At 37.8% G+C, this 12,368-nt stretch overlaps 1 protein-coding gene across 1 annotated transcript in view; it reads left to right on the top strand.

The window, feature by feature from the left end:
* The window catches only part of CUL3 (cullin 3), a 55,192-nt gene extending 46,930 nt beyond the window's left edge, over positions 1–8,262 (top strand). Inside the window, exons 11-16 of the mRNA XM_060767881.2 lie at positions 2,262–2,386; positions 2,509–2,605; positions 3,616–3,750; positions 5,405–5,591; positions 7,360–7,505; positions 7,786–8,262. Of these exons, the coding sequence (XP_060623864.1) occupies positions 2,262–2,386; positions 2,509–2,605; positions 3,616–3,750; positions 5,405–5,591; positions 7,360–7,505; positions 7,786–7,917 (822 nt within the window). The 3' untranslated portion in view covers positions 7,918–8,262. The remainder of the gene's footprint in view (positions 1–2,261; positions 2,387–2,508; positions 2,606–3,615; positions 3,751–5,404; positions 5,592–7,359; positions 7,506–7,785) is intronic.
* Positions 8,263–12,368: the final 4,106 nt, after the last annotated feature.

Below are 12,368 nucleotides of genomic sequence, written 5' to 3'. Positions count from 1 at the left end.
TCCTGTGTTTTCATTGCACGGTGCAAAAAGCATCTTCTGCTTTCACAATTTCTCTTGTTCGCTTCTGGGCTCTCCAGAAGAACTGAATACTTGTAGCTTTCCTTTGTATTAACTGTACCTCTGAGGCCTTGGTTGGAGGAAAGAGGAACTTCAAATGGAGATATATTGTATACCATATTGGCTTTACATTTTATGAGGAAATTCCGTTTAGTGTCGAATCAACTTGTAAACTGCTTATGAGGCAGTACATTCTTATCCAACTCATATTGCAATGTGTTATACATGGATTAAGATTGAGTAAGAAGTAGAATGACTCAGAACTAAATCTAACTGCTTCACCAGCAGATGGCATACACCCACTTTTTGTAAAGGGAAATAATAAAATAATTAAGCAGCTTGCAGTATTTTGTGGAGTTGCAGTGATATTCCTTGTAGTGTATATTCTTAATTTTTAATTATTAAGTCATTAGAACAACAGGTCAGGAGTCTGTACATCTTGGCCTTATTGAATGAAATTTGACAAATCTCAGATTTTTACCTCTTGTACCCATTGTTGCCTGCCTTCAAAAAATTACTTACTTGTGGTGACCCTATTGTAATGTTTTCTTTGTAAGATCTATTGAGAGCAGATTTGTTCTTGCCTTGAACCACTACCCCATTCTGACCTGACCCATAGATAACATTAGTTTGGATGGCAGAATAAATGAGATCAGTATATGAGGACAACTGAAGTGCATATATTAATTGGAGGGAATCATCATAAGGGACGACTTGAACACACTTCCCCCAGCATCTTGGGCTTGATGATGCATCTGCCTTCGCAATGTATTTCTACAGAAACAAGATGCTGTTAGAATCTTCTGTCTCATCTAGATGGGCTATGAGTAAATGAAGATTTTGTAATGTGTTTCTTCTTCATATTGCTCTATAGCAAAACATAAAGAGTGCCATCTGTTTGTTGGGAAACATTGATAAAACATCTGATAGTATTGTTTGTGGCAAATTGTCTCAGTGTAGGATTACAACTAGAATCTTTTTTTGCAATTTTTATATAAAACGTAGTCTGCTTGAATTTGTACAGGCAGAATAAGATTATAAATAATGCTACTGAATCTGACTAAAGGTTCATCTGGGCTAGTATTCTATTTCCAGATTTAGCCACTAGATCAGAGCTTTCAAAATTGTTTCACAACACATTACTGTGTCAACTACAGTGTGTAGATGTGTTGCACAAAGGTAATGAGAAACCTCTTGAGTCTATATGAAATAAGCAATAAATCCTATATTTTAAAGAATATAAATGAAAGATTTTCATGAGATATTTTGAATGCCATGCATTTTTTCTTACAGTTTATGTATGTGTCTGTATCTCTTATACGGGGTTGGTTTAATCTCCAGGTTACTAGTAAAATTGAATTAGTGTGTTGCAAAATGATGCATATCTAAAAAGTGTGTCACCAATATGAAATGTTTGGAAAGCTCTGTACTAGATGCTTCCATTGAGGCCCACAAGTAGAACATCTAAAAATATCAGTCCTTCTTTGTTTCTCCAGCATATAAAATTCAAAGACAAATAATAGCAACATCTGTACATATATATTCCATATAACTGTATTTCCTAGTGTGTTTTGATAGAGTTAAGCTTGAGCCCATAATACTGTCGCCAGCATTTGTGGTCTTCTCTGAAACTAAATTAATGTGTAAAAAAAAGCAAGTAAATGCTAAAGACAATTAAAATTATTCAGGAGCATTTAAATATGCATGTTAAGACAATTTCAAAAGTGTCAGTGGATGCAGAACATAACTACAGTACCTTTATGGAAAAGCACCAACATTGGCTTAAAATTGTTGTTGCATAGTCTGACACCCCTAGGTTTAGAAATTTTTGATAGGAAGGGGATATAATGCACATAAGAGAAATAATTTTTCTCAGTTTAGTAATCCCACCTACCCATCCATCATTAGCTGTAGTATAAAGAAATACCACCAGCGTTAGATATGTTAAAGTTTGCATCTTTACTTTTTTCTTTAGTTTCAGGATAGCTAGAGATGATCAGGTTAATTCTTAGGGCCACTTCGTAGAATCATATAACCAAGGGTCATCCTGCCCAACCCTGAGCCATACAGAAAACATCTTATTTTGTAATGGATACATTGTAGTGTCTATAATTTAAATCGTAAGCTGTGTATTTCCTGGAATGTGGAAGATGGGAGGATGAATAATTCAATTGTACAATTTATGTTTGTCTTCCTTTTTGCAGGTCTCATTAGGTGGTGTTGATTTGACCGTGCGGGTGCTCACAACGGGCTACTGGCCCACTCAGTCAGCCACACCAAAGTGCAACATTCCCCCAGCCCCCAGACATGCTTTTGAAATATTTAGAAGGTGAGAAACGGTTATATTTTGTGTGTGAGAATAAAGTCTGCTGCAAGATGTACATTTAAATGATCACATGCTGGTTAAAAGGTTTGCTGTCAAAAGGTCATTAAATGTCTTGCATTTTGTAGATTTTATTTAGCCAAACACAGTGGACGGCAACTGACACTCCAGCATCACATGGGCTCTGCAGATCTCAATGCCACCTTTTACGGTCCTGTTAAAAAGGTAAGAGCTTTACCTATCAGTGTGGGGGAAAATAATTCAACATGTATGTTATTATGAATCTGCCTAATTCATATTTCTCTAACCAGTCAATGTTCTGAATGCAGCTTCTCTCTTGGTATTTACATTTCTATTAATTGTGCAGTCATGGTCTTCAATTTTAACAGTTCTCACAAACATAGAGAGAAGTGGCCTGAAAATGTATATTGGAGGGTCACCATATTAAAGAAATTACATTAGTCAGAACTCTATATGGATTGCATATATCAAGGGAAGTGTGCAAGTTGCTTCAAAGATTAAAATAAAATAAAACTGAAGCAAAACAAACCCAGTACTAGAAAAGTATAGGACACCAAAATATTGTATTTATTCATCTTTAGCTTTAAATTCTGAACTTTTGAATTATGCCTTCATTTATTGTAAACACCAAAACACAATTTATCTGCAAGTATATTTCTATCTTTCCTGTTAACAATCTTACCTATCATGTTTTATGTTTATTTAATATTTTAGAAGGAAATGGATTTACTAAGGTATGCAGCTGTAATACAGGGGTTTCAAATCTTATTGTCTATTATTTCACCTCTTGTTATGATTTGGGATTTGTGTCAAGTTCTAATTTCTCTCTCTTACACTGCACAATCGCATTGAAGATTGAAATACTACAGTCTATATACAGTGGTCCAGGAGCTTTGTTTTCTATATCTCTACTATCTCAGTTTGTCTTCTTCATACATTCAGATGGGGATTAGAAGACTGATATCTTATATACAACTGTGATAGGCTATTTAAAAGCAAACAGGTTTAAAAGCTGTTTTGCTTTTAAAGCAAAATTGAAACTCTGAAGGAAGAAAATGAAGATAAATATCTCTAAATGAAGATCATTGTTTTGAATTTTCTAGTAGATGAGTCATGTAAGAACTCAAAATGTTAGAATATATACATAGAAAGCTTAATTGAGGAGCAAAACATAATGTTCCCAGAATAATTTTGCCTTTTAAAAATTAAAACAGGAAGATGGCTCAGAAGTTGGTGTAGGAGGCGCCCAAGTAACGGGCTCTAACACACGGAAGCACATATTGCAAGTTTCCACTTTCCAGATGACGATACTAATGCTCTTTAACAACAGAGAAAAATATACTTTTGAGGTATGAGCTGTGACTTTTTGTGCTACCTGTAAAATTGTAGATATCTCTCCAATATGTATTCATTCTCCTACAGAGTACAAGAAAGCCACGTTATTCTTCCTTTTGTGAGCAATGTATACAGGAAATTTCTCCACAGGCTGTGTAAAGCAAGTCTGGTAATGCTTACCATGAATCGGAATTAGCTTTCTGTGCATGCAGCAAACATTCCCATTTTTAAAATAGTCTAGAATACTGTTTTAGGATTTCTTTATGCTGCAGATATTTTGGCTCATGGAAGGGAAGATTTATGTACAGTGAGCCTTCCACATTCTCTGGAATTAGGAGCATAGAAGCCCCACAAAAGTGTTAAATCTCACAAATAGAAACTTCCTCTACCAGAAATTGACCAAAGAATCAAACTAGAGGATCTAGAGATTTCTAGAGAGAACTTTTAATCAAACCCACAAAAGTCAAACCTACAAATGTGGAGGGCTGACTGTAGTCAGTGTATATACTGCTTGGCATATCTAAGCTTTTGATGTTAAAACTACATGAAATTATCTTAGCTGAAATTGGAATGCTTCAAACAAAAGTTTATTTGCAGTAGTTCATGTTAAGGAAAAATGCTCTCATGGTGCCTACTATACCTTTTCCCTAACAATATTCATTTTTCCTTGCTATATAAAATGAATGCTAAATTGGGATTATGAAATCATGTATATGACACAGTAAAGTGTAAAATATGTCTTTTAAATGGCATCACATATAATAAAATGGCTTTGGAATTAGATAGATAGATAGATAGATAGATAGATAGATAGATAGCACGCGCAGCCTGGATGTTAATCTATGGGTAGGTAAACTAGTTGAGCCCTTGGTTAAAGCACTGAGCTGCTGAACTTGCTCACAGAAAGGTTGGTGGTTGCTAGAAGCCTCTCTGAGAAGCTGTTTTCTTCTGCTTATGAGACTTCTTTTGAGAAGTTTCTTCCCTTTTTTACCCAGCTGGAGTTTGGTAGGACCTAGATCAAAAACTTAACTTCAGCTCAGCTTTTAAACACTTTCTTCAGTAAGCTATCCTGCATTTCATGGACTTGCAGAGCAGTAGTTGATATGCCTCGCTATATTAAATAAGAATAAATGCTTAAACAGGCTTGCTGAGTTCCTGTGTTACCCATATATTATGTCTGTGTGCCGAACTTCACATACTCCGACCCACCTTAACAGTGGGGTGTGTGAAATGGCACAGATCTGTTCTGGCTTTTTTTAGGGGGGGGGGGTGGAGGGTCAAATTTCAGGTCTACCCCCTTTCCTCCAGTTCTGGGTTTTGGGAATATTTTTACAGAAATGGAACTCAGGATTCTGAATTTCGAATCTGAAGGGACCTCCTTCTAATTTCCTGGAATCTTCCCAAAAACAGAAAGGGGGGGGGGGGGGTCACCTGAAATTCAAAATGAAAACAGAACCAATTCACACACTCCTAAGATAGTATTAGGAAAACAAGGCTGTTATGGATCTGTAACTCTAGATTATAAGTCCAATACAGGACGCCAGCCAAAATCAAGACTTGGTTTAATTTCATTGTAACTATGAGGTAATGGCTTTGAAGCTGTTGAGAGGTCTGTTTCCCCCAAAATGTCCTTTGCACTGTAAATATCTATTGTTCCATTTCATATAGGAAATACAGCAGGAGACAGATATCCCTGAAAGAGAACTTGTACGAGCACTACAGTCCCTTGCATGCGGAAAGCCAACACAACGGGTTCTCACAAAAGAGCCGAAATCAAAAGAAATAGAAAACGGACATATATTTACAGTGAATGATCAATTCACGTCAAAACTCCACAGAGTGAAGATCCAAACAGGTATGTCCATTTTCATTCTAATGTAGCATGTCTAGATCCCCTCCCCTTCTGATTACCACCTTCTTGTTTGCCTTTTTTCATCACCACATAATTCCTCTCTTCTAGCATCTTCTCTACTGGTTTCAAATATACCATGTTTTTCCTTTAAAAAATAAACCAACAAACCTTACTTGGTCCATTTGCCTGTTCCCTGTAGCTGTACTGTCTTCCTCTCTCTCTCTTCACATCCAAACTTCTAGAATATGCAGTTTACTCCAGCTGTCATATTATTATTTTATTATTTATTATTTGCACTTGTTAACCGCCACTCTCAGCCCGGAGGCGACTCGTGGCGGTGTACATAACACAAAAAGACAACAATTTACAATATCATAAGACCTTAACACAACATATAAAAATCCGCTTCGTCTAGTTTAGGGTCATAGCCAGTCTCGTAGTCATAGTCCATTCCGGTGGTCATTCCAAAAAACATAGCACTAGCTAAAGGCCTTTTCAAAGAGCCAGGTTTTCAGGCCCTTGCGAAAGGCCATGAGGGAAGGCGCCTGTCTGATTTCGGCAGGGAGGGAGTTCCATAGCCGGGGGGCCACCACCGAGAAGGCCCGCTCTCTCGTCCCCGCCAGGCGTGCCTGTGAGGCCGGCGGGACCGAGAGAAGGGCCTCCCCAGATGATCTCAAGGTCCTCGTGGGCTCGTAGGCCGAGATGCGGTTCGCAAGGTATTTTGGGCCGGAACCGTTTAGGGCTTTGTAGGATAACACCAGCACCTTAAATTGGGCCCGGTAGCAAATCGGCAGCCAGTGGAGCTGGGACAGCAAGGGCGTTGTATGCTCCCTGCGTCCCGCTCCGGTTAACAACATGGCTGCCGCGCGCTGGACTAGCTGGAGCTTCCGGGCCGTCTTCAAGGGCAGCCCCACGTAGAGAGCGTTGCAGTAGTCAAGGCGGGATGTGACCAAAGCGTGTACCACCGTGGCCAAGTCAGACTTCCCAAGAAAGGTTTCTCTCCTTTCAGCCTCAGCCTGATTTTTGTTCCTAGCTGTCCCCAAAGCCTCTGTTGCTGAAATTATTGATGACCAAAGATCCTGATCTCTCTGAAGCCTTTGATAAAACCCTGCTTGATTCCCTTTATACTGAGGGACTTGGGTAGTTTTCTTGTTTTCTGACTGATTTTTCTGCGTTTCCTTTGCGGAAAGCTTCCTTTCCCCTCTCTATTGGTGCCTCTCTGGGTTCTTCATTGGCCTTAAAGAGAAAGAGATAGCTTTTAGCTTTCTTTCTACTGTGTGTCCCTGAATAATCTCATCAAGTCCTGTAGTTTTCAGACACATTTATAACCTAATGACCCACATTTCTTTCATTCTGCTTTAGGACAGTCTCCTGTACTGGATTTCACATTTATAACTGCCTTTGATGCTGTTACCAGATGCTTTGTCATTTCAAGATGGAATGTGTCTAAAGATAGTTTTTCTTGCCTCCATTTTAGTTCTTTACCGTCACTCCCACTCCCCAGCGATGCTGTTCTTACTCATTAGCAATGCTAATTGTCTGCCTGTTGCATTATATCACTGTTTTTTGATTTTCAATAAAGTAAGATGCAGGTATGGGTGGATAGATGAGAGATGTGACTAAATATACACAGTTCTCACTTTGTAAATACTTCTTAACATTGCAGAAGAAAGACGTTGTGGTGGTATTTCTGAGTAGCTGAAAGATAACTTTCTTTTCAATTAATTCTTTAAGAGACTTGATTTTTGGGATCTTTTTCTTGTTCTTTCAGTTGCTGCCAAACAAGGAGAATCGGACCCAGAAAGAAAAGAAACAAGACAGAAAGTAGATGATGACAGAAAACATGAGATAGAGGCTGCTATAGTGCGGATAATGAAATCTAGGAAGAAGATGCAGCATAATGTGCTAGTAGCAGAGGTAATCTCACTGATCAAGTGGAATTAGAGAATGAAATACATTTTCAATTGGGATTGTTTCTGCAAAAGCAATTGGCAAATTACAGTGCCTTTTAATAGTCGTTTCTTCTTTCCCAAAAACCTTGGATGCAGTAAAGATGGCTGGCATTGATAGCTGGTGCTTGTTAAAGATCATAGAGGCCTATGTGAAAATACAGATAGTTGAAAGGGCCACTGCATTCTTTTTCATTGCTCCAAAGCCAGCATTCAGTCTAATGTGCGTATTCTTCATTTTGTTCCAGGTAACTCAGCAATTGAAGGCACGATTCCTCCCAAGTCCCGTTGTTATTAAAAAACGTATTGAAGGACTTATTGAACGAGAATATTTGGCACGAACACCTGAGGACCGCAAAGTATACACTTACGTAGCATAAAATGTGTTTCGCAAATATGATTTATTCTTGGACTATACTCTTCGCATGAACTGGGAAGTTCTTTTAAATCATTTAATATTAAGATGACCATCTCTTCTATTAAATTACAATACATGTTCTAGACCATTCAGATCAAGCCTTTACACCTTCGGAGAGTTTCTCAACATCAAAATGATTGAGCTTCAAGCTTCTCAGCGTTTATCCCTGTAGAGATCATCCTTACAGTTCCTCGGGAAAATGTGAATGTGCCGCGTTTTTGTTTTCAATACTGTATGAAAACAGGAAAAAAATAAAAACAAATTTAGAAAATACAGCTCATTACAAAATAAAATTGTTGGAATTTCATTTCCCCGAATCTTCAGTGTTGATGTAAATGTGTTTTCTGTAGTGTTGCTTAGCACTTTGCACATTGTATACGTTTGGGTTACAACAAAAACACAGCTGGTAAGACCGAATTTCCAAAAATATTGCTCTGCTTTGAACATTACTTAATGATCCATGTTTGATTTAATCTTTGGTAAATTTATAAAGACCTGAGAACACAATTTTAGCATGCTTTACTTCTCCACCTGCATTTATTCATATTAATAATATGATCAGGAATCTTGTTTTGGGCACAGTTATGGGCTGTATTATTTGGCCTTCCCTTTTGTCATTTGATTTCTAAATTAAGTTACACATTGATTAGGTTTGCTCTGGTTCCTTTATAGGAGAAATGGGGAAAATAGTGTGTATAAACTGTATGATATTTTTTGCTGTTGTACTCACTGCTCATAGTGGATTGTACAGAGCGATGTTTTTATTTCACGCAATGTAGACAAAACAAATTTAAAATAAATGGATTTAGTGTACACAGAGCACTAATTCAAATGTATTAGAGCACAGGGATGGCAATTTATTAAACTAAATACTGCCCCTTGGAGAAGCACATTAGCTTCACTCTATTTGTGAGGTAGAGTGGGGTTTATGGCTTTTTGATTTCCCACTTTTCAGGAGGTTCAAGTGAAGCCATTGTGCACTATTAATTTACTGTTTTAAAATGCAATCTGAAAATGCAATAAATATTGTTACTTTGATCTTAAAGAAATCTCCAGTTCTTAAAGCAAATATTTTATTTTCTGCATCAGAGCAATTAGCATGATGCTTGCTTGCTCGAGTGATCTCAAGCCAAGGATGTTTCTTTACAGAAGATGGGATTGTGGTAGTCTTATGCTGTATAGTCTAAACCAAAAATTGTATTTTATGTAGCTCAAGTACTGTTTTTACACCAAAGAATTTACCATAGGTTTTTGTCTTCATTTGAGAACCACGGATGCCAGCTGTGACTTCCCTACAGATTACGTAAGTAGGCTCTGAAGTGCCACTTTTAAATTTGGCTTGGGTTGGCAAATGGTAGCTTTAAAGAATGCATATAACACATTCTAATATTTGTTTTTTCTTGCTTTTGTTTTGGTGGCACCACCATTTGACTAACTTTGTTAGATGAAAACATTGAGTTTTGTTTCAGTGGGCTATATAAAATCCTCATGTGCCTGATCTGTGTTGATCCGTTGTAAGGGATCTTTTTCTGATCCTATTTTGTTCAATGAATACTTCGTGTTGTTGTTTGCCTAGATGACCTGTACACCTAGTGAAAGGGAAATATCTTTTCAGGAACCAAAAGAGATTTCTGAAATCTTTTTAAAGGCAAATGTAACTACAGCCAGCCCCTCTACATTCAGAGGTTCGGCACAAGACTCTGCAACAGGGGAAAAAACATTTTTAAAACCTAAGAGAATAACTCTCTAAGACTCACTAGGTCTTCCAGGACACTTCTATGGTCAACTTCCATGCTGGAATATTTAAAGATTTCTAAAGAGAATACTTCTCTAAGGTCCTCTAGTGCAAGGAGAAGGGAAAAATGGGGCTGGCTGAATGATACGGTACAAGGAGTGGTCTCAGCAATGGCCCTACTAGGGGACCGGGGTTACTAGGGGACCGGGGCCAAATACAGCTTCCATCATAATCCCTTACTGAGCAAAGAGAGAAAAGAGGGAAACAGATAACCTTGCCTCACTCACTGCCACTTTCATCCCCTGCAGGTTAAAAAAATGTATATGTTTGGCCATCAAAATGTAAATCCTAAATCCAGGATGTGTTTTAGAAGAACCCGAAACAGTTTGTTTGTTTGTTTATTTAGTATATTTGTATACCGCCCCTCTCAGCCTTTCAGCGACTCGAGAGAGTTTACAAGGCAAAAGTTGTTTCATTTCACATGTGAATGCTGTTAGCTTTGAACAAAGGGGTTGCAGAAATGTATAGAACTGCTCTTTGTGGTGTAGGAACCCTATCCCTATTTTTTCCATGTTATTATTGCCACTAGTACCAAATTTTCAGTTGAAGATACAATACCCAGAAACACATCTGCTTCATTAGCAGAAATATATCTGTAACTTGAATTGAATAACTATACATCAATCTTGTACCGCTCATGTGAAACACTTCACAATGCTTTACTGACATTGTTAGTAAACTTTACAGTACAATATTACAAGTCAACATAGTTTTTGTTTGTATTCAATTAAAAAAAAAAAGATAAAAGCTGCCCCTAAGGTAGAAGTTGAGATCTGTTGGTAAGACTAGGACATGCAAAGAAGAAAGTTTGTGGGGAAAAGATTTGACTTCAGGCATCAACCTTTATACTTTCACAACACTTTCCCACCCAAAATGTACAACAAAATTGAAATCTCTGCATTTTTACATATGAAAAATTCCTACTGAACTCAGTAGTACTGACTTCCAAGTAAACATGCAAGTCACCTGCATGTTTTTCTCATTATATCTTTTCTTTTTCATTAGTTTATCTATTCCTTCATAGGGCAGAATCTGTTGTTAGCACAATGAAAACTGGTACATTGAATCAGTGAGTTATATAAAATGCCCCATTCATTCATTGAATCTACTATAGCTAAGATTAACAATTGGTTTAGCCCAAAATTGTTTGCATGTGATTTATCTTCAGAGACAGATGTATTTACTAAGGTTACTAAGATTATTTTAATCAGCTTCTAGTTTCTCCAATTTGAAAACGTTGGTGGTTTGCTTGTGTCTGGGCTATATAACTCCAAACTGTGGATTAATGGTGAAGCTCCACAAAATGGAATCTCCTTTAGTGGAAAAATACACAATCGTGCATCTTATTAACTATCTTGCACTATATTTCTCTGGCATCTAGCTATCCAGATAGCATCAGTTTGTGTGCAGCAGTGCATACTGATATTGATGTAGCCCAGACATAGTTCAAGGACAAGATACTTTGGAACTGCTGAAAATTTGCTAACAGTATTAATCAAATCAGTGTTTCTTAACCTGTTTGATATGGGGAACCAATTTTTCCTCCACAGTGTTCCAGTTATCAACACCATGTTTTGCTCATTAACTATGACTTCCCTTCCGTCCTCCCTCCCTCCCTCCCTCCCTCCCTTCCTGGAGTCTGGCAGCCTAGAGCTCATATACTGGCACTGGTCCACAAACTACCACTTTGAGTAGCACTAAGTAATAAAGATTGAAGTCCATTAGCATATGTTTTCTTCTTTTTCTGGTATTCTTCACATGCTATCATGTGCTTGATTAATTTTTTTCTTAACATTTTCTAAAGAAGGAGGAGATTATGATGCATAACAGCGCTCTGAATGCAAACAAATAGTACAGGTCCATGTTATTTAACTGTAAATACATGAATTATGTCTTGCGGGCTTCTTTTTATGTGTGAAAATTAGCTGTTTGGAAAACAATGCTACGTCCTGACTGCCCTGTTTTTCAGTTTCCACTTGTTGCTAGGAAGGAGCACTGTATTGTTGATGAACAGCCAAGAACATGCCACTTAGGGGACTTTCACTGCTATGCCACACTAAAGCAAGTCTTTAAATGATATACTAGTGCTTTACAGTTAAAGATACTGATGGTGTGGGAATGCTAGAACTGGAATAAGTCTGTGTGCTGGTACAAGTTGGCAGATTGTTCTTTCTGCAAGAGCTAGGTCCTATTCACTTGCTTTTAAGGGTTCCTTAAAACAAAAACACTGGGAGAGGATTGTTTGGTGGAGGTTGTAAGAAGAGATACTTTCTCAAATTTAGCACCTCCCCCCCCCCCCTCAAAGTTATTTGCCCTGCTAGGCTCAATCCACTTTCTGCCTACTTCAGTCCACTGCTTAAGAGTCATGGGATATCTAATCATGGATTTTTCACACCTCATCTGATGATTAGCTCTGAATTAATCAATATTGTAGTCTAAAAGGTTTTTTTTCTTAGTGAGGGATGAGATATTTAGTGAAAGCTTCCCTGTTTGCTCTGATGCTTCTTTATTGTCTTGGCATCAAATGTGTGCCATACTGTCCTGTTGGTTGCATCCCTCACTCCCATCCTCTGTGCCACAATTAGATCAGGAAACATTGTCCACAATTTGGTTTCATG

This window comes from Anolis sagrei, chromosome 3 (assembly GCF_037176765.1).
Source record: "Anolis sagrei isolate rAnoSag1 chromosome 3, rAnoSag1.mat, whole genome shotgun sequence".
Classification (NCBI taxonomy): domain Eukaryota; kingdom Metazoa; phylum Chordata; class Lepidosauria; order Squamata; family Dactyloidae; genus Anolis; species Anolis sagrei.
Note: the sequence above shows the minus strand (reverse complement) of the source record. Positions and strands in the feature narration are given on the sequence as shown.